Below are 25,046 nucleotides of genomic sequence, written 5' to 3' on the forward strand. Positions count from 1 at the left end.
GAAACCCTTTCAGAATCGACTCTGTCTAAAGTGCTTTGTCATTTGTCTGTCCTTGGTACTGTAAGTGGCACTTGTCCTTAGTGATATATTCATACAATTATTTGAGTCTAATAGAACGAGTACATACTGTATATGCATCAGGTTGCACTGATTGAATATATTTTTATATTCTGTTTACAACATGGCACGTATAACATATTTCTCTTCCTTATAGCCCATTGTTTACATGGGCTGGGCCAGTCGTAAATTTAGAACAAAAGAGAAAATGAAGGCCAGTCAAGGAGCCCCCCGTTCCTCTGTCTGATTTTACAGGTCTTCCATCACATGGAGTAAATCAATAGAAAGGGAATAATGGATGACAGATGGTTGTCGAAGGAGAGCAAACACACTCCCTGTAGAGAGCTGGTATAGTTTTACATCCCTCCTGTGTCAAAGTCACACACACACACACCCCAGCCCTCCAGCTGAGCCCCTCCCCCCAGGTTAGCCAGAATGGCCCAGCTGAAATGGAGCGTCTGGTCGCAGCCGGACATAGTGACCAAGCACTTTCAGCCTCTTGCATCAGATGTGGTCATCCTGGCTGTTTGTCAGGAAACTATTCATCTATTAACAGCACTGGGAATGTGTTCCTGGGATAGACATAGCTTGTCCCTCCACAACATCTCTTCATATACTGTAGATCATCTTGTGCCTATATAACCTAGTTAGTAACCTAGTTAGTTTATTCTTATTCCCCAAACTGAATAGATAATGTTGTGTTGTCATAGCTAGTTACAAGGCTGAGTAGGAGCCATAGACGTTAGAGAATAAGAGCATGCCAGACAGCTGCCGTAATGCCATTCCAGCACCCAGCCCTTTCTCTCTGTGAATGGCTGTGGTTTCCCCCCTTTATTCAATCAGTCATTGCACAGATTTGGGCAGTGAGCAGGCAACCGGCAGCTAAAATAGACACCATTGTTCTGAAAACTGACTAATGAATGACAAAAAAGGGGGAAAGAAGGCCGTGAGGCGGGAAGAGGAGGAGGTGAGGGGAGGTCATCCATTGTTCCTTGTTGCCTATTTTTTCCCTCGGTCTTCCCATGGGATGGTTGTTTGTTATGGAGGGCCCAGTGCAGCTTTGTTAGCTAGCCTGCTTTGAGGTCAGTAAAGCTGGGATGGGGCCAAATCTCCCCTCCCACACCGCCCCTGGGTCTCACTCACTTTAATGTAATACACAGAGGAAACAGATAGATGTTGAGGGAGAAGCCAGCTGTTTTCTTGGCCTAGTCTAAGGGTATGCTTTCCTCTGTCTTTAAAGAGCTTTGTCCAGATTTCAACAGACACTGGATATTTATTCTCGGAACCCGTTGTGCGCTAGTCTTCCTCTATCAAAAGAGACTGCTGGATAGTAGACCGTCATTGTAAAATATCTGACAGTTCCTAACTGGCTTAACTGATTTTTTTTTTTAAATGGACCAGAGTGTGTTTATTTGTTTATATTTCAATGTTTTTCTCCCTTAATTTTACAAAAGCTTTATTTATAAAATGTAAATATTTCAATGTAGAGTATATCAAAATTGCATCATGAAATAAGTCATAAAAAGTTCTTAAGCAAATATACAATTATAAACATATTTGTCAATTAGTTTTATTTTTCCTTGTACGTTTTTTGCGCATTTCTACAGAGAACACTAGCCAAAAAAACAACGTGTTTTTTGCCGTAATCGTAAACAAAGCATAGCTAATATGGCACCATGTTGTTTTATTGTCTGTTAGTTATATTTGTGACACTGTATTGTGAAATGCTTTATTAAAATGAAGGCAAGCTTTTCTTCTAGGATTTCAAACCATGCACTGCTGCTTGTAGTGTTTGTGGATGGGCTAATAAAAAATCTATAGAAAAATGGCTAATCAAACAAATTTGTAAAACGTACAAAAATGGCCCTCAATGTCTTGAAATGGAGTAGGTACACTGGTGGTTAGTGTCAGCAGGGTGTGCACCATGGCACAACTTTGGTTTTTGAAAGCAGCATAAATATTTGACGGTCCATGCAATCTCGCATCCTTGGGACGTCCCTACCCCATTGAAGTTGACATTTTAAATGGTGTAGGTAAGGGTTCTGGTTATAGTTATAGTTAGGGTTAAGGTAAGGGTAGAGGTTAGGGTTTAGGGTTGGAACATCCCAAGGATCCCAGAGAGCACTGAATTGTCATGACATTCTGTGACATAGTACATTCATTTCATTTACTTTTCACTGTAAGGATCAATGTGAATCAATGCTCAAATTCAAAGCCTGTAAAGTGTAAATATTATTACACTCTCAATAACACTTGTTACTTCTACTTTACTCCTTATAGAAACCATGCTGAAATTGTTCCTATTCTTCCCCAGATGACCAGGAGTCTTCCTCATCTTCAGAACCTTCAGAAGTAACATTCACACCCCCTACCACATCGCCACCAGCTGCTTCACCTGTGAGGGCATCTGTTTGTCCTCTTCTTCAAGGGTGGAAGCTTTAGGTGTGTCACTGTCCATCTTTGTGTTCCAATTGGCCGCCTGTGGATTCCAAATCCACCCAGGATAGGTTATCAGCCAAGGCTAGGTTCTGGTTGGGTAGCTCGGTCACATGGTCATATGGCTCATCCGGTTGATAGGGGGCTCCTGTCTCCAGATTGGAACCCCAGAAGTTGCTGTGTACACCAGAGCTGAGGAAGCTGTGGAGGTCCCGGCCTTTGCTGTCAGTTTTGGATGATCTCTCTGAGTCTCTCTTGTGACCTGTAAAAGGATCTCCAGATTCCAGGTGTTTGTTTGGACTTTCGAAGACTTCCCATTTGTCTGTCTGAAGACATTCATGACTTGCCTGATAGCTAGTGACCTCTGCAGAATGTTCTATAAGAGCATTGCAATCCTCATAGTGAGAGACCGCCACATCTAACAAATCTGCAGTTAGATTTGCGTCGTTGACAGGTTGCAAATACTGGCTTGCATTTGGAGACTCGTCATCTGTGCTGTTGGACTCTTCTATATCCGAGTTGTTCATGTTGGTTTGACTCTCAGGCCTGCTGTTTAAACTGCTGTGGATAGAATGGCTTTCAGTAAAGTCTGCATGAGTCAGCATAGAAAGGTTCTGGTCATCCTCTCCTTCTAGTTGGTCTGGTACAGCTTCAGTTCTCAGTTCCCCACTGAAGACTTTACCTTGAGCCAAATATTCTGCTTTGGATATTTCTACTGAACTTTCTCTAAGAGATGTGTGTTCAGGTGTCGTTCGGATCCTAGAGTGCATTGAATACATAACCTCTGAGGAAATCCACTCTGGCTCAGATTGATTCAGTTTCTCTCCACCTGAGGGTATATGCTCTGGCTCAGATTGATTCAGTTCCTCTCCACCTGAAGGTATATACTCTGGATCAGATGGATTCATTTTCTCGTCGTCTGAGGGTATATGGTCTTGCTCAGATTGATTCAGTTTCTCTTCACCTGAGGGTATATACTCTGGCTCAGATTGATTCATTTTCTCGTTGTCTGAGGGTATATGTTCTTGCTCAGACTGATTCAGTTTCTCTCCACCTAAAGGTATATGCTCTTGCTCATACTGATTCAGTTTCTCTCCACCTGAAGGAATGTACTGATCTTCAGATTGATTCAGTTTCTCTCTGTCTGAAGGTATATTCTCTTGCTCGGATTGATTCATTTCCTCTCCGTCTGAGGGTATATTTTCTTGTGCATATAAATTCGGTTTCTCTCCGCCTGAAGTTATATACTCTTGTTCAGATTGATTCAGTTTCTCTCCACCTAAAGGTATATTCTCTTGCTCGGATTGATTGAGTTTCTCTCCACCTAAGGGTATATTCTCTTGCTCAGTGTGATTCAGTTTCTCTCCATCTGAGGGTATATGTTCTTGCTCAGATTGATTCATGTTCTCTCTGCCTGAGGGTATATACTCTGGCTCAGATTGATTCAGTTTCTCTCTGCCTAAAGGTATATGCTCTTGCTGGGATTGATTCAGTTTCTCTCCGTTTGAAGGTATATGCTCTTGCTCAGATTGATTTAAATTCTCTCCGCCTGAAGTTATATACTCTGGCTCGGATTGATTCAGTTTCTCTCCGTCTGAGGGTATATACTCTTGTTCAGATTTATTTAGTTTTTCTCCACTTAAAGGTATATTATCTTGCTCATATAGATTCAGTTTCTCTCCGTCTGAGGGTATATGTTCTTGCTCATATAGATTCAGTTTCTCTCCGCCTGAGGGTATATACTCTTGTTCAGACGGATTCAGTATCTTTCCGTTTGAAGGTATATGCACTTGCTCAGATTGATTCAGTTTCTCTCTGCCTGAGGGTATATACTCTGGCTCGGATTGATTCATTTTCTCTCCGTCTGAAGGTATATGTTCTTGCGCATACAGATTCGGTTTCTCTCCACCTGAAGTTGTGTACTCTGGCTCGGATTGATTCATTTTCTCTCCATCTGAGGGTAAATACTCTTGTTCAGATTGATTCAGTTTCTCTCCGCTTAAAGGTATATTCTCTTGCTTGGATTGATTCAGTTTCTCTTCGTCTGAGGGTATATGGTCTTGCTCGGATTGATACATTTTCTCTCCTCCTGAAGTTATATACTCTGGCTCGGATTGATTCAGTTTCTCTCCGTCTGAGGGTATATACTCTTGTTCAGATTGATTTAGTTTCTCTCTGCCTGAATTTATATAATCTTGCTTGGGTTGATTCAGTTTCTCGCCGCCTGACGTCGTATGCTCTTGCTCAGATTGATTCAGTCTCACTGAGTGTATCTGATCTACCTCCTCACTGTATAATATGTCTTGTGTCTGGGAAAGTTCAGTGTGAGACTCAATTTGAAGACTCAGTACTGACTCGCTCTCAATCATCTGCCCATTAAAGTGTTCACTGTAACTGGATATAGATAAATTCTCTAACTCTTGCTCCACCAATCTATCAATTCTTTCTTCATTATAGTCCTCATCAGAGCACATCATGGAGTACTCTCCAGGTTCTGTAAGTTCCTCATAGGATTGCTCCTCTTCTGTCTTCTGAATCAACTGATCTACAGCATTCTCGTCATCATTCTCCTGTGTAGCATGCTCCTTTGTTTGGCTAGCATCCATGTCCTCTTGGTGAGTGGAGCCCATGTTACTTTCCTGATCTATGACATCCCCTTCTGACTCTTCATACAGATCCTCCATGGTGTCAAACTGTTTGGACTTGCCTTCGCCCCAGGTGCCTGTTCCTGTCTGGCAAACCTCCCTGTCCTCTTCACCATCACTGGAGTCACTTTCGCCCATGTGTGAAGCCTGAGTGTTGGCATCCGTCTCGTCACTCTTGTAACGGATCAGGGGGTGTGTGTCGGCCAGTGTGTTGTCCTGAGCGTAGCTGTCACCTTCTAGCTCAGCCCTCCATGAAACAGAAGTATTTTGACAGTAGTTTTCCTCATCCTGATCCTCTTTGTCATTGTCGGATATATTCAGTTTCTCTCTGCCTAAAGGTATATGCTCTTGCTCGAATTGATTCAGTTTCTCTACATTTGAAGGTATATGCTCTTGATCAGACCGATTGGGTTGGGTTTCTCTGTTATTCCACATCTCTTCCTCTTTCATATGATCCTTTCCTTCTTTCCAATCATCCATTCTTTCTCTAATTCCATTCTCTTCATTGTATCCTCCCACTCTATCCCATTCATCATTTACATCCCCATTGGGGTGCAATGCATATTGTTCCTCACATTTATTAGACATATCATGTTCATCATCCCCTTTTGTGAAATGTATATCACCTTCCTCCAGTCTTTCAACATGGTGAAATACCTCTTCTGACCAGTGAGAAGCTTGAGCAGATTCATATGAGATAATCGCCTCTCGGTTGAACTTATCGATTCTTTCTGTCACACAATTTTCCATTTTGAACCCTGCCAATCTTTCACAATCATCCTTACCATACCCATAGGGGCGCAATTCATCTTCCAATTGCTCGTCATCTTTGTTAGACATATCATTTTCATCATCCTCTTTTGTGAGATTAATGACATCTTCCTCCACTCTTTTAACATGGTGAAATGCATCTTCTGGACCGTGGGAGGCTTGAATAGATGCATATGACGTATTGTCCTCTTGGTTGAACTCTATTGGCTTGTTGTAACTTTTCCCCGCTCCATACTCGAAAGCTTGACTGCTTGTGAAGGTCTCAAATGCATGTTCTAGCACTGATTTAGTTTCAGACTCCAAGCCTTCATTTCCCACCCATTCAGCATCTTTCCTTGCTGTTTCAAGATCTCTTTCCTCCGATGCATTCATGGGACCGTAAGGCAGATCTAGTAGAGGTTCCTCTTTTTCAGAAGACATTTCAAAAGGTACATCATTATCATCATTCGCTGAGAAAGCAGAATGTGCCCCTGTCACTGAACCTGCTCTCTCATAGCTCACTGAAGGGCTGTAGAGCTCTTGAGCATCAGTGCTGAACACAGTTGGCATACTGAAGCTGGTCTCAACCTGGTGACTCATGGCAGATTCCAGAACCTGTTTGTCTTCAGCAACCCAGGTTCTGACTATGTTCTGATCCTCTTCCTCCTTTTCTAAATCCCACATGGATTGTTCCTTATGGTCAGATCCAAGCCAAGATACAACATCAGCTCCTGCCTCTTCAGTGGGAGGTGAGAGAGGCTCAGCATAGTTGACTTCTTCATGGACATCCTGGGGTCTGAAGTGGTCGACTGAAATTCCATTCTGTGGTACTCTGGGGTAAGGCGTTGACCAACTTACCTGCCGGTTGGACCCTAAGTCAAAGTCAACATGCTCTTCCTCTGTCTTTCGACAACTCTCAGGTGTTTCGTTCAGGGTTACCCGGTTTTGAGTCCATATTGGTGATGCGGACATCATTGTTACATTGGATCGTGGGCTTGCTCTATGGATGGTAGAGATGGGACTGATCATGTGACTGGTAGCCAGCTGTGTCTGGAAGCTTTGCTTAACCCCTCGAGAGCTGGGCACTCCATCTGTGAATGACATAGGAAGATTATTGAATAGGTAGACCATGCATAATGGTAATGGGTAGGCCACAGGCCAGGGACTATCGTAGATAGACATCAATAAAGTTGAAATGACACTGACAATAATCTTGACAGTACCAGGAAACATTCACCAATGCTTTGATTGCTTTTTGTTTGCAAATCTCTGCCTATTCCAAAATGTCTTCAGTTTTATCTTAGGTTGACAGATCTCGAAATTCCATCCCAAAGGCAATATTAGGAGACATGTTCTCCTGAGGTTAGACAGTAATGGAAAGATATCGATCATGACTTCCTTCCCCTCCAGTCTGAGTTACCGGAATGCAAAGCCATATGGCTCAATGACCTTTGGGGGCCCTCTTAGGTAGCTTGTGTTTCAGAGCACAAAGCGCCTAGCTCAGCCCCCTAACCAACCCGCACCATCCCCCAGTCTTTTTGGTCTAATGTGATTATATACAGTACAATAGAGTCAGGACTCGCCTACCTTAAGGATAAGATAGATGCCTCTTGGTTTTGAGTAAAATTATACAGTAACAGGAATACATGTCATGGAGGTGATGGCTTTGACGCCTATCAATATCATGTATTACAACACAGTCACTTATATAGCTGGTTGGTTTCTGCATGAAGTGATCATTTACCAGATGTGTAGGTACTCCTTAGCTGATTTGTTGAAGAGAAATCCCCCATCAGACTTTCATTGTCCAGTAAAGCTCTGAAGGAAAATAACAGACATAGACAAATGAGAGAAGGATTCATGAAGGGAAAGTGATGTAATATGTTTTGCATCACTATCTAGAAAATCTTATGTCCTGGTTAGAAGCAGCTTGAATACTAATGTGACGAATAACCAAGATCATTTTAGTTTGGCCATACTAGGGGATTTTCTGAAATAAGTGTCGTAGGGTGGGGTCAGAGGAGTGAAGTGGGAGGGCTTTTGTTGCCAACATGAGATCTGTTGTTATGGAAATGTGGGGACGACATTGTCATTGACGAGCCATCTGCAGTGCACACCACTACCATCAATTCCCCCTCTCACATACTCGCAGCCTAAAATACAGGCATGCACGCCCTGACATTCTGATTAGCCCAAGCAGAACTAATACCAGTTGTATTCACAATTGTGAACCATGCCCATTCCAACACACATTCAAACCAGCATCTCTAATGAAACAATACTTTTAAACTAGTGCACATGAATATCCCAATATGATCCCAGAATTACATTCCAAGTGTTGCTCAATGTGTTGTATTGCGGGTAGGGATGTACTGTGTAGATGCAGAAAATATGAATTTGATGCATTTAGTAAATCTCTTTGAGACTTGCTCTCTGCTTCTCCCCCTGACTCTTATTTCTGTTACTCTAGACACCCATAGTTCATATGTTGGTTATTCCCTGCTGATACCTTGGGGTCACTATGGAGGGGGAAGAGACCAGGGGAAAGAGAAACACGCCACTATAGAGGCCCATATAAAGTTACCCTGCTCAAGACAGCCGAGACTGGCCTTTTCAAGGGGATGATCTTTAGGCCAGACGGCTGAGCCCTATTGGACAACAGGCCTTGGGCATCTACATATTGTTCCACATTCTCACAGGGGGAGGGGTGAAAAGCCATCTTTGAATGAGATAAACTAGACGTCTAAATCAGAATGGACATGGGGCTAATAATGACGGCTTTCTCACAAATAGAAAGGTAGAAAGGTAAATAAAGGAAAAAGAACATGTTTGGAAAATAACTTGGAAAAGAAGGGGAAGATATTAGTGAAGCTGGGATGAGTGGGACGTTTGCCTCAATTTTCATATTCTGATCGACAGTCTTTTTTGCAGACATCAAACATACATGGGCCCGGTGTCGCTTTTTCAGCTGTTGCCGCCTTCATCAGAGTATGTTCAAACCAACTTGAGGTGACGCTTTTATTTAAACCTTCCCACACCTCTCTTACATAAAAAATGACACTACCTCTGATCACCTTTGGCTGTGGGCCAATGGTCTTTCATGGCTTCCTCCCCTCGTCTCCTTTCCCTCTACAGCTGATGAGTAAAATAATTGGATGGATGGCCATAATAATACTTTCACCTGTCATGGTCTATCAGATCAGTGGTTGTGAAGAAAAACAGATAAGGAAAACAAGTTAAGACTGAAGTCCAACTTGAGATCCTTGTATATAACTAATATTTTCAAGCAAAGCTCCAATTGACATTAATGCATGATTTACTAGTTACCCTTTAGCATTTGGCCCAAAATGTCTATAGTTTAGGGCTAAAGGTATGATGAGGGAGGTACTGTAGCATCTGATATAGGTACTGTGACATGTACCGTACCTGTATGTGGCCACCTCCATGCCTAGAGACATCTTCAGCTGCACCAGACCCCTACTTTCTGTCAGGAGAGAGTCAATCTGATTTCCCAGCGCCCCCTTCTCCATCTCCAACACCTCCAGATGGGCCTGGGGAACAGGAAAAGGGAAGATAATTGATTAGAAATGGCATTGATGTCATCCAACCATAGCACATGAACAGGTATTGAAGGCACTGAATTCTATTTCCTGGTCCCATGGCAAGAGCTTATGCCCAGCATAGAGCATAGAATGTTCAATGTTGTGTTACCTGCATCTTATGGTTGGGCCTCAGTGTGGACTTTTGACCTTTCTAGACAAATTATGACCTGGAACTAATTCCCTGAGCCCCAGCCTATGCAGAGTCTGTTACGCTCGTCGATGGAAGGATCGGACCAAGGTGCAGCGTGGTAGGCATACATCTTACTTTATTAGATGACACCGAAAAAACAACAAATACAAACAAAAAAAAATGCACAGTTCTGTAGGGCTGTAAAGCAACGGTGCAAAAACAAGATCCCACAAACTAAGGTGGGAAAAAGGCTGCCTAAGTATGATCCCCAATCAGAGACAATGATAGACAGCTGCCTCTGATTGGGAACCATACCTGGCAAACAAGAAATAGAAAAACTAGAATGCCCACCCAAATCACACCCTGACCTAACCAAATAGAGAAATAAAAAGGCTCTCTAAGGTCAGGGTGTGACAGAGTCCAACATGCTGTTTCTGTCCAAACATTTCAGCACAATATAAGCCTTCTCAGAGATACTGCGTTGGTGTGTTTCTTCGTCATAGATATCATCAGACTCATTTGGACAAAAACACTGTGCGTTTTCATAAAATTACCATATTTTCCACGTTTTTATATTGGGCCATGTCCATTTGAAAAACGTTCTGCTATGACTGACATTTCAAACGTTTTGTTTTGCTCTGGTTTGCTCAACTGGAAGCAGCTTTAGCTGTCTCGATTAACTAGCAAGATACACAACAAGCACATTGTCAATTGTCTTTGGACTGAAGTCATTTGAAGGTTCTAAATCCCACACAGCAGTCACATTCAGACAACACACACAAGACGTTTTAAAGAATGTATGATTATTCAAGTGTCACTCAATATGGAATTTAATAGTATGGTTAGGAATCTCACTTTTATGGCTTCAGTCTCAGTTCAGGTGAACAGGAGTTCTAAATAGTCTAATTGGTACTGTTATATGATTGCATTGGGAAATGACACTGTTATAACAAAGTTACCTATGAGATATTGACATGAATAAACCCACACCCATAAATATGCCCACACCAAAGACCAAGGTCGGCTACTTTAACTGTTCTTACCTGCAGGTTTTGTATTTCTTGCCTCTGCCTGTCTCTCTGTTTGGCCACACTCCTCTCCAGATGCTGCCTTCTATCCTGGACTGATTGCAGCTCATTCTCCAGGGCCTTAAGTTTCAGCTGGCTCTCAATTTTCTCCTGGCCCACCTGGGCCAACCGGGTTCTGGCCTGGTTTAGAGACTCGCCCAGGCTGTCCAACTGGCCCTGAAACACCATGGCCGCCTCATGCCACACCCTGACAGCCATCTGGGAGTACTCCTCACCCAGGTCCTGGAGGCTGGGCAGCTGGGTTCCCGTTTGGGGTGGAGGGGGTGGCAGTGCAGGTCTGACATGGATTAATGTAGCCTGGAAGCCGGCAACATCTTCCTCGTGGATTTGTATCTGGAACTGGATTTGTTTCTCTAGCTGGCTCACCTTCTCTCTTAACCAGATCTGAGCCCTCTTCTCCTCCTCCATCTCCTTCCTGCTGTCTGCCAGCTTCTTCTTCACCTCCCCATGAGCGTCCGCCTCCCACTGTCTCTGCTGCCCCAGGACTTGGAGCTCCTCACCCAGGCTCCCTAGCTCCAGCTCCACCCGGTCCTTCTCCCTCCAGGCTTCCATCACCTCCTGCCTGGCCAGGCTCAGCTTGTCTTCCAGGCCCATCCGCCCCCCCTGGCAACTGCCCCTCATGGCCTGGAGCTCCTGGCTTAGTAGCTTGTTCTCCTCCTCCAGCAGCCTCACTCGGCCCAGGTAGGTCTCCAGGCGCTTGTTGAGGTTCAGCATCTGGAGCTTGTCGTCGGTCCGGTGGCTGTGGTGGTGTCGGAGGCTGTGGAGCTCCATGTCAGAGCGAGAGGACAGATAGTGATGCTGGTTGAGTAAAGAGGGCCTCACTCTGGAGTGAGCAGTTTATTTCAATGTGTGTGAGGTGCTGATTCGGTCTCTCTCCAAGCCTGTGTGTGAGGGTCAGAATGTGCTATGAGGCTGCTTGCCTCCTGTAGTGTGAGCACTGGTGAGATACTCTCCTTTCATACTGGAATTAATGCAAGGGTAGGGCAGAGGGGAAGAAAGGGGAGGAGGGATGGAGAGGAGGGAAGAGAGGGAGGTGGGAGTGAGCAGTGATGTCATTTAGGGGTTAACTCTAGCACTGCTGGAGTGTTTTCTGCTTCTTATTCACTGAGAGAAATTCACATTTTGATTGAATGATATCTGTTATCTCTCTACAAGTACATATTCAGTTATTTTTATGAAATCATGTATTTCTTTCACCAGTTTTTTTTCTGATACACACATATTGTGCGTAATTGTGAGACTACTGAATGTAATATGTAAGGCTAAATGCAATAGCATGAATACAATACTCTATGATGAATAGACTTGACAGGGAGACTAGAGGAAACATTTATATTTGTACTAAGACAACTCTGATTGTCACACATGTGATGTAGATTTAGAAATTATAGGCTAAATCAATCTAATTAGATAATTGATTGACTTAATAAAGGATAGACTGCCATCATGATTAAAAAAGTGATGTAGCTACTATTCAGACCACTTTTGGCCTTTCTACTACCATCTGGTGACAGTATTTCAACATTGCAGCAGCCCCACGTCTACAGTGAGGGAAAAAGTATTTGATCCCCTGCTGATTTTGTACGTTTGCCCACTGACAAAGAAATGATCAGTCTATAATGTTAATGGTAGGTTTATTTGAACAGTGAGAGACAGAATAACAACAACAAAATCCAGAAAAACGCATGTCAAAAATGTTATAAATTGATTTGCATTTTAATGAGGGAAATAAGTAAATAAGGAAATAAGTACACTCTTAAAGGGAGTGCTCCTAACCGCAGCTTGTTACCTGTAAAAAAGACACCTGTCCACAGAAACAATCAATCAATCAATCAGATTCCAAACTCTCCACCATGGCCAAGACCAAAGAGCTCTCCAAGGATGTAAGGGACAAGATTGTAGACCTACACAAGGCTGGAATGGGCTACAAGACCATCGCCAAGCAGCTTGGTGAGAAGGTGACAACAGTTGGTGAGATTATTCGCAAATGGAAGAAACACAAAAGAACTATCAATCTCCCTCGGCCTGGGGCTCCATGCAAGATCTCACCTCGTGGAGTTGCAATGATCATGAGAACGGTGAGGAATCAGCCCAGAACTACACGGGAGGATCTTGTAAATGATCTCAAGGCAGCTGGGACCATAGTCACCAAGAAAACAATTGGTAACACTACGCCGTGAAGGACTGAAATCCTGCAGCGCCTGCAAGGTCCCCCTGCTCAAGAAAGCACATATACATGCCCGTCTGAAGTTTGCCAATGAACATCTGAATGATTCAGAGGATAACTGGGTGAAAGTGTTGTGGTCAGATGAGACCAAAATGGAGCTCTTTGGCATCAACTGAACTCGCCGTGTTTGGAGGAGGAGGAATGCTGCCTATGACCCCAAGAACATCATCCCCACCGTCAAACATGTAGGTGGAAACATTATGCTTTGGGGGTGTTTTTCTGCTAAGGGGACAGGACAACTTCACCGCATCAAAGGGACGATGGACAGGGCCATGTACCGTCAAATCTTGGGTGAGAACCTCCTTCCCTCAGCCAGGGCATTGAAAATGGGTCGTGGATGGGTATTCCAGCATGACAATGACCCAAAACACACAGCCAGAGCAACAAAGGAGTGGCTCAAGAAGAAGCACATTAAGGTCCTGGAGTGGCCTAGCCAGTCTCCAGACCTTAATCCCATAGAAAATCTGTGGAGGGAGCTGAAGGTTCGAGTTGCCAAACGTCAGCCTCGAAACCTTAATGACTTGATCTGCAAAGAGGAGTGGGACAAAATCCCTCCTGAGATGTGTGCAAACCTGGTGGCCAACTACAAGAAACGTCTGACCTCTGTGATTGCCAACAAGGGTTCTGCCACCAAGTACTAAGTCATGTTTTGCAGAGGGGTCAAATACTGATTTCCCTCATTAAAATGCAAATCAATTTATAACATTTTTGACATGCGTTTTTCTGGATTTTTTTGTTGTTATTCTGTCTCTCACTGTTCAAATAAACCTACCATTAAAATTATAGACTGATCATTTCTTTGTCAGTGGGCAAACGTACAAAATCAGCAGGGGATCAAATACTTTTTCCCCTCACTGTATATGGTAACAACTCCACTTCAACCTCGTGAAGATCTATTGCAGACATATGGGAAATGAATTACAGTGAAATGAGAAACGCATTACAACATTTTCTGAAGTCTTATCAAATCAGTGTATTAAATTTAACTTGTAAACCAGTCAAAGGATTGGCCAACTTCTCAATCAACCACTGACAAGAGGGTATGGCAAGTCTTCAAAGGTATCCTCACACTAAAATAAGTGAGCAGAGAATGAGAGACACTCCGATTTCTATTTCTGTACTAAACTATTTCTGTTTTCCATTCAAAGTTGTAGGCCTATGGGTTTCCATACAGATTTCCATATTGAGTACTGCAGTGTCATTTAGTACCATCATGACAGTACCCCCATGGCACGTCAACATGACTTCCTCTTCTCAGTCAGATGGAACAGTGAAACTGTTCTTTGACATGAGTAATGCGAACCAGAGTCAAAGCAGAAGTACTAACACAGGTCCTAATAGGGATATAAAAAACAGGGACCACCATCTCATATAGTTCAACACTGGGTAAGGTTTGTCTGTACACACTGTTGACGACAAGTCTAAAGGATGGCAGAAGAGCTGCATTATTCTACCGTGGTTTTCAAGAATCCCATCGTTTCTTCGCCGAAAGGTGGGTCTTGGCCTTTCTTTCTCATCTCTTCATCAAGGTCACTGTCTTTTAGTTCATTTCTATCAGTTTACAAAAACGTCCCTTCTAGACTGAAGACTATAACAACCACAATTTTTTGTGAATATTCAAATTGAAGGCTGCTTAAAGAAAGTGAGCCAGATATGGCAGCTATTTATGTTGAATCATGTTCATGTTTTTTTGTCTTTGATTGCAAATCTACTCTGACATTATGTGTTAATCAAATATCTTTGATTAAATCAAGTAAAAATGACATTCTTAACCCATTTAATTCCATGGGTCACAATAGCCGGAAAAAAAATGTTTGTGTGTAGATTGATGAGGAAAAAAACGATTTAATCCATTTTAGATTAAGGCTGTAAAGTAACAAAACGTGGTTAAAGTCAAGGGGTCTGAAAACTTTCAGAATGCACTGTATAAACTGAATTAGTGTAATAACTGAACAAATATTTAATGTCAACAGGGTTGTTTACTGTCTCTTGCACAATGATATTTCTTCGTATTGGTATTTGGGCTGAGATCCATGTAGATCTGGAATGGAATGGAAGAATGATGCCAGTGGGGATGGCTGATGTTTTCCGGGTACTTAACCAATTGTGCTATTTTGTGTGTTTTTTCGCATCGTTTGTAATTTATTTTGTACCTAATGTTGATGCTATCGTCTCTTATGACCGAAAGAGCTTCCGGATATCAGAACAAAGATTACTCACCTCGAACTGGATGAAGATTTTTTCTTTAATGAGTCTGATGCAAAGGATATAATGTTGCTCCCGGACAAGGCCCAAATCCCAGTCATTCGCATGAAGGAAATAAGGAATTACAGGGGGTGCGGATCAGGGTGCCTTGTGAGAATTCGTCTGCGAGTGGGTAACCGGCCTCTACCATCCGTTCTATCGGTCAACGTTCAAACACTGGAGAATAAACTGGAAGAGCCCAGTTCAAGACTATCCTACCAACAGGACATTAAAAACTGTAATATCTCATGTTTCACCGGGTCGTGGCTGAACGACGACACAGATAATATACAGTTGGCTGGGTTTTCTGTGCATTGGCAGGACAGAACAGCTATGTCTGGGAAGATGAGGGGTGGGGGTGAGGGTGTGTGTCTATTTGTCAATAACAGCTAGTGCGCGATTGTAACGGCTCTCGTTGGTGGTAGGAAGAGTAGACCAACGCGCAGCGTGGAAAGTGTTCATGATTACTTTTCTTCACAAAACACTTCACTTCTATGGGCTACGTGGGACGCTAGCGTCCCACCTGCGGGACACAGCCAGTGAAATATCAGGGCGGCAAATTCAAAAACAACAAAATGTCATAATTCAACTTTCTCAAACATACAACTATTTTACACCATTTTAAAGATACACTTCTCCTTGATGTAACCCCATTGTCCGATTTCAAAAAAGCTTTACAGAGAAAGCAAAACTTTAGATTATGTTAGGAGAGTACATAGACAAAAATAATCACACAGCCATTTTCCGAGCAAGGACATGTGTCAATAAAACCCAAAACACAGCTAAATGAAGCACTAACCTTTGATGATCTTCATCAGATGACACTCCTAGGACATTATGTTACACAATACATGTATGTTTTGTTCGATAAAGTTCATATTTATATCCAAAAACAGCATATTACATTGGCGCGTGATGTTCAGAAAATGTATTCCCACCAAAACGTCCGGTGAATGTGCACATCAATTTACAAAAATACTCATCATAAACGTTGACAAAATATATAACAATTATATAAAGAATTATAGATAGACTACCCCTGGATGCAACCGCTGTGTCAGATTTTAAAATAGCTTTACTGAGAAAGCACATTTTTCAATATTCTGAGTACATAGCTCAGCCATCACAGAGAGATATACAGACACCCGCCAAGTTCGGGGCAACCTTAACTCAAAATTAGTATTAGAAATATTCTCTTACCTTTGCTGATCTTCGTCAGAATGCACTCCCAGGACTGCTACTTCCACAAGAAATGTTGTTTTTGTTCGAAATAATCCATATTTATGTCCAAATACCTCTGTTTTGTTCGTGCGTACAGATCACTTATCCAAAGGCATAACGCGCGAGCGCGGAACCAGAGATGAAAAGTCCAAATGTTCCATTACCGTACTTAGAAGCATGTCAAACGCTGTTTAAAATCAATCTTTATGGTATTTTTAACGTAAAATTGTGATAATATTCAAACTGGACAATAGCGTATTCATTCAAGGAGAAAAAGAAGGAACAGCGTGCTCGCGTGACCACGCATATCCAATCCCTTTGTTGCCAGGCAGTCCACTCAGAAACTGAGCTCCTATCATCTGCCCAGTGACAGGAGAATGCTCAAACCACTTTCTGAAGGCTTTAGACAGCCAATGGAAGCCTTAGGAAGTGCAACATAACCCCACGGATACTGTAGTTTCGAAAGGGACTAGAAAGAAGAACTACAATTCTCAGATCCTCCACTTCCTGGTTGACTTTTTCTCAGGTTTTTGCCTGCCATATGAGTTCTGTTATACTCACAGACACCATTCAAACAGTTTTAGAAACTACAGAGTGTTTTCTATCCAAATCTAATAATACTAATAATATGCATATTCTAGTTTCTGGGCCAGAGTAGTAACCTGTTTAAATTGGGTACGTTTTTCATCCGGCCGTGAAAATATTGCCCCCTAGCCCAGACAGGTTAAACAAAATACCAAAAGGCGAAAACGAAAGCACACAGTTCTGTCAGGCACGGACACTAAACAGAAAACAAGATCCCACAAAACCCAAAAGGAAAATGACTACTTATATATGATCCCCAATCAGAGACAACGCTAGACAGCTGCCTCTGATTGGGAACCACACTCGGCCGAAAACAAAGAAATAGAAAACATAGACTTTCCCACCCGAGTCACCCCCTGACCTAACCAAACATAGAGAATAATAAGGATCTCTAAGGTCAGGGCATGACAGCGATGTCTAATAGAGAGTAGCTCATGAGTACCTCATGATAAACTATCTACCAAGAGAGTTTTCATCTACATTTTTTGTAGCTGTTTATTTACCACCACAAACCGATGCTGGCACTAAGAGCGCACTCAACGAGCTGTAAAAGGCTGTAAGCAAATAAGAAAATGCTCATCCAGAATTGTCGCTCCTAGTAGCCATGGACATTAACGCAGGCAAACTTATATCCGTTTTACCTCATTTCTACCAGCATGTCATATGTGCAACCAGAGGAAAAAACTCTAGACCACCTTTACTCCACAAACAGAGATGTGTGCAAAGCTCTCCCTCGCCCTCCATTTGGAAAATCTGACCATAATTCCATCCTCCAAATTCCTGGTTACAAGCAAAAACTAAAGCAGGAAGTACCAGTGACTCGCTCAATACGGAAGTGGTCAGATGACATGGATGCTACGGGACTGTTTTGCTACCACAGACTGGAATGTGTTCCAGCTTCATCAATAAGTGAGTGTATCGACGACGTCATCCCCACAGGGACCGTACGTACATATCCCAACCAGAAGCCACGCAACATCCGCAACGAGCTAAAGGCTAGAGTCATCAGACTCTGATGTTCGTCTGATGTGGCAGGGCTTGCAAACTATTGCGGGCTACAAAGGGAAACCCAGCCACAAGCTGCCCAGTGACACGAGCCTACCAGACTGGCTAAATGCCTTTTATGCTCGCTTCGAGGCAAGTAATACTGAAGCATGCACGAGAGCACCAGCTGTTCCGGACGACTGTGTGATCATGCTTTCCGAAGACTCACTGTTCATCCACGACTGCATGGCCAAGCACAACTCCAACACCATCATTAAGTTTGCTGACGACACAACGGTGGTAGGCCTGATCACCGACAACAATGAGACACCCTAGAGGACAGGGGTCAGAGTCCTGGAAGTGTAGTGCAAGAACAACAACCTCTCCCTCAACGTGAGAAAGACAAAGGAGATGATAGTGGACTACAGGAAAAGGAGGGCCGAACACACCCCCATTCACATCGATGGGGCTGTAGTGGAGCGAGTCGAGAGTTTCAAGTTCCTTGGTGTTCACATCACGTGTCAGGTATGCGTAAATGTCTGTACGGGAGTCAGGTGCAGGAGAGCAGATATCGGGTAGCAAACGGAGCCTTTTATTTAGGCGAACCAAAAACACATGGCAACAACAAACACGAAATACAATACGGGTTGACATAACCCAGCGCAACCAGTGTAATACATACATAAAATAATAAACAATCCCACACAAAGACATGGGGGGAACAGAGAGTTAAATACACAACAAGTGATTGAGGGGATTGAAACCAGGTGTAAGGAAAACAAGACAAAACAAAACAAACGGAAAATGACAAGTGGATCGATGATGGCTAGACGCCGACTGCCGAGCGCCGCCCGAACAAGGAGAGGACCTGACTTTGGCGGAAGTCGTGACATCACAAACAAACTATCATGGTCCAAACACACCAAGAAAGTCATGAAGAGGGCATGACAATGCCTTTTCCCCCTCAGGAGACTGAAGAGATTTGCCATGGGTCCCCAGATCCTCAAAAAGTTATACAGCTGCACCATCGAGAGCATCCTGACCAGTTGCATCACTGCCTTGTATGGCAACTGCTCGGCATCCCACCGTAAGGCACTACAGAGTGTAGTGCGTATGATCCAGTGCATCACTGGTGCCAAGCTTCCTGCCATCCAGGACCTATATACTAGCCGGTGTCAGAGGAAAGCCCAAAAAAAGTCAAAGATTCCAGCCACCCAAGTCATAGACTGTTCTCTCTGCTACCGCACAGCAAGCGGTACCGGAGCGCCAAGTCTAGGTCCAAAAGGCTTCTTATCAGCTTCTACCTCCAAGCCATAAGACTGCTGAACAATTAATAAAATGGCCACCCGGACTATTTGCATTGCCCCCCCCCCCTTTGTTTTTACACTGCTGCTGCTCGCTGTTTATTGTCTATTCATAGTCACTTTACCCCTACCAGTGTTATACCACTGTACTGTGAGTTTATCTATGAAATTATTAGAAATGATTAAGTGATTACAGGTCAGAGGTGAGTGGCTGGATATAGGTTACTATTGGTGACTTGGGTTAATACAGGCCTAGGCAAAGTGAGTAACAGGGCTGAGATAGTAAAGCAACAGGGATGAGGAGTTTTGGCAAAGAAACTGGGGTCTATGACTAACAAATAGGGCAAATGAGGCTAGGATATGGGTGTATCGGTAGCTGATTGTATAAATATTAGGGTACTGACATGTGTATGTCAGGGTTAGGGCATGGGGGTAACTGGGCTGGGGTGTGTGGGTAATTGGGTTTAGGTGTGTTGGTAAGTGGACTGAGGTATATAGATATTGGGGCTGAGGAACAGGGGTAATTGTCTGTTTTTTTTTACATACTTCCAATCAACAACAAAGAAATAAAGCTATATGGATTACATGTTAGAGTTACTAATGGCATAAGATTTTCATAGTGGCATGTAAAAAAATTGGTTCAAAAATTGGTTAACAAATGGGTTGATATTAATGAATATGTATGTGTATTCCTTTCTATTCCCCACAGAGAAAAAAGAGGAAGAAACAGAATATGCTGAAGTAAAGGCTAAGGGAAGTGCAGTCACTCAACGAAATTGTGCCACAGCAGGTGTGTTTGAGAGATAGGGCTAGATCCGAGTTATAGCATGACTAGTCTCTCTAGAGATCCGGGTTGCCTCCTACAATTTTCAAATGTTCCGGCTTACACTGTCTGTCTGTACGTAATAGAACGTCAGTTTGGCATAGAGGAACTACTTCACTGCCTATGTTACTACCTTATACACTTGAATAAAATACAAAATAGTAGCTAGAAAGATGGAGATCACAAAGGTTATTTTTTGCAAGTGGCTAGTCATTTGTTTCAAATCGCAATGTTCTGACATGCCTGCCTCGTGATTTGTTGGGAGAGTTGTCTGTCTTTCCTTTATTGAAATTGCTGAAAGATTCTGTCATTGAAACCAAACCTTAGTCACTGCTGTTGCCGGACTTACGAGACTATAGCGCAATAGAAATATTAAGGTCATTTCTGAATGACCCAACATATGCAGCGTTTACTGTGAATGCAGTCTCCGCGAATGTCTTTAAAATTTCAATCGCGCTATAGCGCAAATCTTCCGTGGTCCGGATTGAATGTATGCCATAATCAAATTATCCACCTTTTATTGTTCAATTATTAGATTTCATCAGATGATGGAATAACGCTTACCATTAAATGTATATTCTTATGCTAACAGTATGATTATAATAACATGACTCTTATCTTGCTATTCTTAGTGGACGAGAAGTCTGCTCTCCACTCTCAACCCTTTCGAGGAGCGGCAGTGTGTTTGGGGCTTCTTTGTGCCCTCTTAGTTTCAGCCATTATAGGCCTCTGTGTGTACTGTGAGTATGTGGATCATAAAGTATTATGGATTTTGGAGGGGTGCAGGATGACATCATAGAGTAAACATGTCCATCTCTCTCCATAGTCAGCACTACAAACCGACGTTTAGAGGTTGAGAAAGAAAATGTGTCAAGAGAGAGGGATAGACTGAAATGGAATCTTCAGTTAATATTTCAGTTTGATGACTTTCCTGTCAAGAAATATTGTTCACACAAAGTTGGCACAGGAGGTAATCCCCTTTCTTGTACATTAAAATACATTACTTATTAGATATTACACTTAAAATGAATATACAGTATTAACAAAACAAATGTTGTTTATATTGTAGCGTTAATACTGTAAATGTTTTATTGTTGTAGAGAGGGTGTGTAACTCTTGTCAAGATGGCTGGATGTTGTTCCAATCTAGTTGTTACCTGATTGTGCAACTTGAAGCTCAATGGAAGACCTGGACAGAAAGCCAACAATATTGCAAACAAGAGAATGCTGATTTGCCAGTCATTGGCAGCCAAGCAGAACAGGTGGGACACTTGTGCAAACAAGAGTTTAGAGCAGTGGTGTAAAGTACTTAAGTAAAAATACTTTAAAGTACTACTTAAGTCGTTTTTTGGGGTATCTGTACTTTACTTTACTTTGACATTTACTTCACTACATTCCTTTAGACAATATTATACTTTTTACTCCATACCTTTTCCTTGACACCCAAAAGTACTCATTACATTTACATTTAGCAGGACAGGAAAATGGTCCAATTCACACACTTATCAACAGAACATCCCTGGTCATCCCCATTGCCTCTGATCCGGCGAACTCACTAAGCACACATGCTTCATTTGTAAATTATGTCTGAATGTTGGAGTGTGTCTTTGGCTAGCCGTAAATAAAATAAAAAACAAGAAAATGGTACTGTCTGGTTTGCTTAATATAAGGAATTTGAAATGACTTACACTTTTACTTTAACTTTTGATACTTAAGTGTATTTTAGTAAATACATTTACTTTTGATACTTAAGTATATTTTAAACCAAATACTTTTAGACTTTTAGTCAAGTAGAATTTTACTGGATGACTTTTACTTTTACTTGAGTCATTTGCTATTAAGGTGTTAGGTTGAAATTACCAGAGTAAGAACTTGACGGACACTGTGAAAGCTTAACCCAAGTTTATTCTTCCCAAAGGATCGAACAGCTGAATCGCCAAAAACATGCTAACAATAGTGGTGGTATTTGTACCCCACTTTGGGTGGTCTCCTCCTTCTTGCTAAACATTGTATCTTTATTGCTAGGCAGGAAACTAACTTTTCTTTCTCCCTTAAAGTGACCTGACCTGTCCTCGACCCCCTTCATCACTAATCCATGACTCTCTCCCCTTAACAATGCCTGGCACATGTGATCACTTTCCCTACACTCAGTACATTCCAAGATTAAATGCACCCACCATATACCTTCCCCCTACAGATAACCATTAACCTCTGCTGTAGCCCCTCGGCTATGGCACCCCTCAGGTATCTAGTATAACTAATGATTAATAACATTTAAAGTTCAGAAATCCAAACGCATCAATGGTATCTTCACTTGTACTCAAGTATGACAATTGGGTACTTTTTCCACCACAGGTTTAGAGGGACAGATTCACTCAACCTTTAAGTCATTCAAACAATGAAAATGAATGAAAAGTGAAATAGGAACTAGATTAAAATGTGTGATAGCTATGAGCTCAGGGTAAAGCAGTCATAACTAAAAGACAAAAGGACAAAGCCCATTACAATGCTACTTCCTGTTGTGCTCTTTGTTATTTCTCATTTGGACCTGATTACATCCATGAGATCCAACATTTACACACTGCCTCCCGAAAATGTGGATTACTATAAAATGTACCTTTTCCCTAACATTTAATTTGTGGTTTCACTCACTTCTCATTAAGGAATTCATTCATAACCACACTAAAGAATACTATGATGACTATCATGGGTATTGGATCGGTTTGACTCACAAAGCTGAAGACGACAAATGGCTCTGGGTTAATGGAAGTCATCAGAATCTGATGGATGGGTAAGGACATATTATTCAGTGTAAACACATCAAAGAAGCATTGTTTAATCATTATTTGACTCAGTAATTTATTTTCATTAATGGTGGTGTTCTCTTTTCACAGGTTTTGGAACAGTCAAATTGGGGGGAATTGCGTGTTAACTATCCCAAAGAATGCACCATTGGCTAATTGGAATGCTGTATCGTGTAACATGCAGAACCGTTGGATCTGTGAGAGTAGAGCATTCATATGGTCAGATTAAATTGCAGGAACACTCTCTTAAGAGGTGTTCTCACATACTGAGCTCATATATTATTGCATCTTCCTTTGAGAATTAAATTCAGTTTTATTCTTCTAATTGAAGGACCCCTGCATCTGCTTGTTGGGGTCAATTCAGATTCACTCAATTCAGTCTGTTTTGTACGTTTTTGAAATGTTAACAATCAACGATCTGTTTTAATGTAGCTTTGGTGAATTAAAAAAATAATGTTTAGTTTTAAGCTTTCATATAAATCAGGCACATTGTCTTTCATATCAATTATTTCATTATGACAATGAATTAGTGCTCTTATATTGTGTTATTGTATTATGTTTCATACAGTTGTTTCTATGTTCACAATCAAAGATCAACTGTATGTATAGTGTAGTGTTTTAAAATAACATTTGTTTTGGCCTTTCATAGATCAGAAATCATATAATATTCAGTTTACAAAGCAAAGCTAGACTTGTCTTCCAAGATTTTCTTCCTTCGATTTTGAAACATCTTAGCATATGAAGTACAAGTTAAATATGTAGAATGGAAGTTTTACATTTTTTATGAAATGACTCAGTTTATTAACCTATGCAATACTTCTGCTAAACGACAGTTTTATGCACTAGATGAAATATTTATTTAAAGCGCCAATCAGCAATTGAAACAATAACAAAGAATTTCCCGCCCCTGTTTTGGTAAAAAGCTGAGGAATGGGGCTGGAGAAATGTAACCACTGTCAAATTCATAGAAAGAGCTATGGGTGCAAGGACTGACCATCCGTTATATAAACTTAATAGTTTTAACCATGTTATGAGGCTATATAGTGTTTGTTGACAATTACTTTGATTACAAACATTGGAAGAAAACAAGCTTATATTTTGGGTTGTGATGGAGAATGACAGTGGAACGAAGCTCATGAGGCATTTACAATGCATTCGGAAGTATTCAGACCCATTGAATCTTTCCACATTTTGTTACATTACAGCCTTATTCTACATTGTTTTTTCCCCCTCAAAAATCAACACACAACACCCCATAATGACAAAGCAAAAACAGGTTTTAGAATTTCAGGATCTGTCTGTACTTTGATCTGTTCATCTTTACCTCGATCTTGATTAGTCTCCCATTCCCTGCTGCTGAAAAACATCCCCATAGCATGATCCTGTCACCACCATACTCCACTGTAGGGATGGTGCCAGGTTTCCTCCAGACGTGACTCTTGGCATTCAGGTCAAACAGTTCAATCTTGGTTTCATCAGACCAGAGAATCTTGTTCCGCATGGTCTGTGAGTCCTTTTGGCAAACTCCAAGCGGGCTGTCATGTGCCTTTTATTGAGGAGTGGCTTCTGTCTGGCCACTCTACCATAAAGGCCTGATTGGTGGAGTGCTGCAGAGATGGTTGTCCTTCTGGAAGTTCTTCCATCTCCACAGAGGAAATTTTAAGCTTTGTCAGATTGACCATTGCATTATTGGTCACCTCCCTGACCAAGGCCCTTCTCCCCCGATTGCTCAATTTGGCCAGGCAGCCAGCTCTAGGAAGTGTCTTGGTGGTTCCAAAGTTCTTCCACTTAAGAATGATGGAGTCAGTCCAGAGTCTCCAGCAGCGGTCTGCAGTTCAGAGCCTCCGGCGATGATCCACGGTCTGGTTCCTTCGACGATGATCCACTGTCCGGTGATACAAAAGCGGAGGGATCAGCGGGCGGAGCGGGGGCTACGCCCCGAACCGGAGCCGCCACCATGGGTATATGCCCACCCAGATCCTCCCCTATAGGTTCAGGTTTGCGGCCTGGAGTCCACACCTTTGGGGGGGGGGGGGGGGGGGGGGGGGGGGGGGGGGGGGGGGGGGTACTGTCACGCTCTGACCTGAGAGAGACGTTTTTCTCTGTTTGGTTAGGTCAGGGTGTGATATGGGGTGGGCATTCTATGT

At 42.3% G+C, this 25,046-nt stretch overlaps 2 protein-coding genes across 2 annotated transcripts; one reads left to right on the forward strand and one right to left on the reverse strand.

Annotated features, from left to right (window-relative positions):
* Positions 1 to 1,611: 1,611 nt before the first annotated feature.
* On the reverse strand, positions 1,612 to 11,628 carry nes (nestin). Its single transcript, XM_029737128.1, has 4 exons — positions 10,664 to 11,628; positions 9,315 to 9,439; positions 7,633 to 7,706; positions 1,612 to 6,979 (listed from the first exon to the last, which is right to left on the reverse strand). The coding sequence occupies exons 1-4, from the start codon at positions 11,477 to 11,479 to the stop codon at positions 2,505 to 2,507; spliced, it is 5,490 nt and encodes a 1,829-aa protein (XP_029592988.1). The 5' UTR covers positions 11,480 to 11,628; the 3' UTR covers positions 1,612 to 2,504.
* Positions 11,629 to 14,233: 2,605 nt separating this feature from the next.
* LOC115177188 (natural killer cells antigen CD94-like) lies at positions 14,234 to 23,398 on the forward strand. The gene is made up of 7 exons (XM_029737747.1): positions 14,234 to 14,427; positions 19,983 to 20,063; positions 20,729 to 20,836; positions 20,923 to 21,066; positions 21,197 to 21,357; positions 22,759 to 22,886; positions 22,990 to 23,398. The coding sequence occupies exons 1-7, from the start codon at positions 14,364 to 14,366 to the stop codon at positions 23,126 to 23,128; spliced, it is 825 nt and encodes a 274-aa protein (XP_029593607.1). The 5' UTR covers positions 14,234 to 14,363; the 3' UTR covers positions 23,129 to 23,398.
* Positions 23,399 to 25,046: the final 1,648 nt, after the last annotated feature.

The sequence above is a fragment of the Salmo trutta genome, chromosome 37 (genome assembly GCF_901001165.1).
Source record: "Salmo trutta chromosome 37, fSalTru1.1, whole genome shotgun sequence".
Taxonomy (NCBI): Eukaryota; Metazoa; Chordata; class Actinopteri; order Salmoniformes; family Salmonidae; genus Salmo; species Salmo trutta.

Excerpts from the sequence above, each read along its gene's own strand:
- LOC115177188 (XM_029737747.1), top strand. The coding sequence starts at position 14,364 with ATGGCAGAAGAGCTGCATTATTCTACCGTGGTTTTCAAGAATCCCATC. Across the intron at positions 20,837-20,922 it reads TATAGGCCTCTGTGTGTACT|TCAGCACTACAAACCGACGT; the intron begins GTGAGTATGTGG and ends CTCTCTCCATAG. Across the intron at positions 22,887-22,989 it reads CATCAGAATCTGATGGATGG|GTTTTGGAACAGTCAAATTG; the intron begins GTAAGGACATAT and ends CTCTTTTCACAG.
- nes (XM_029737128.1), bottom strand. The coding sequence starts at position 11,479 with ATGGAGCTCCACAGCCTCCGACACCACCACAGCCACCGGACCGACGAC. Across the intron at positions 9,440-10,663 it reads AAGAAATACAAAACCTGCAG|GCCCATCTGGAGGTGTTGGA; the intron begins GTAAGAACAGTT and ends CCTGTTCCCCAG. Across the intron at positions 7,707-9,314 it reads ATGGAGGTGGCCACATACAG|AGCTTTACTGGACAATGAAA; the intron begins GTACGGTACATG and ends ATTTTCCTTCAG.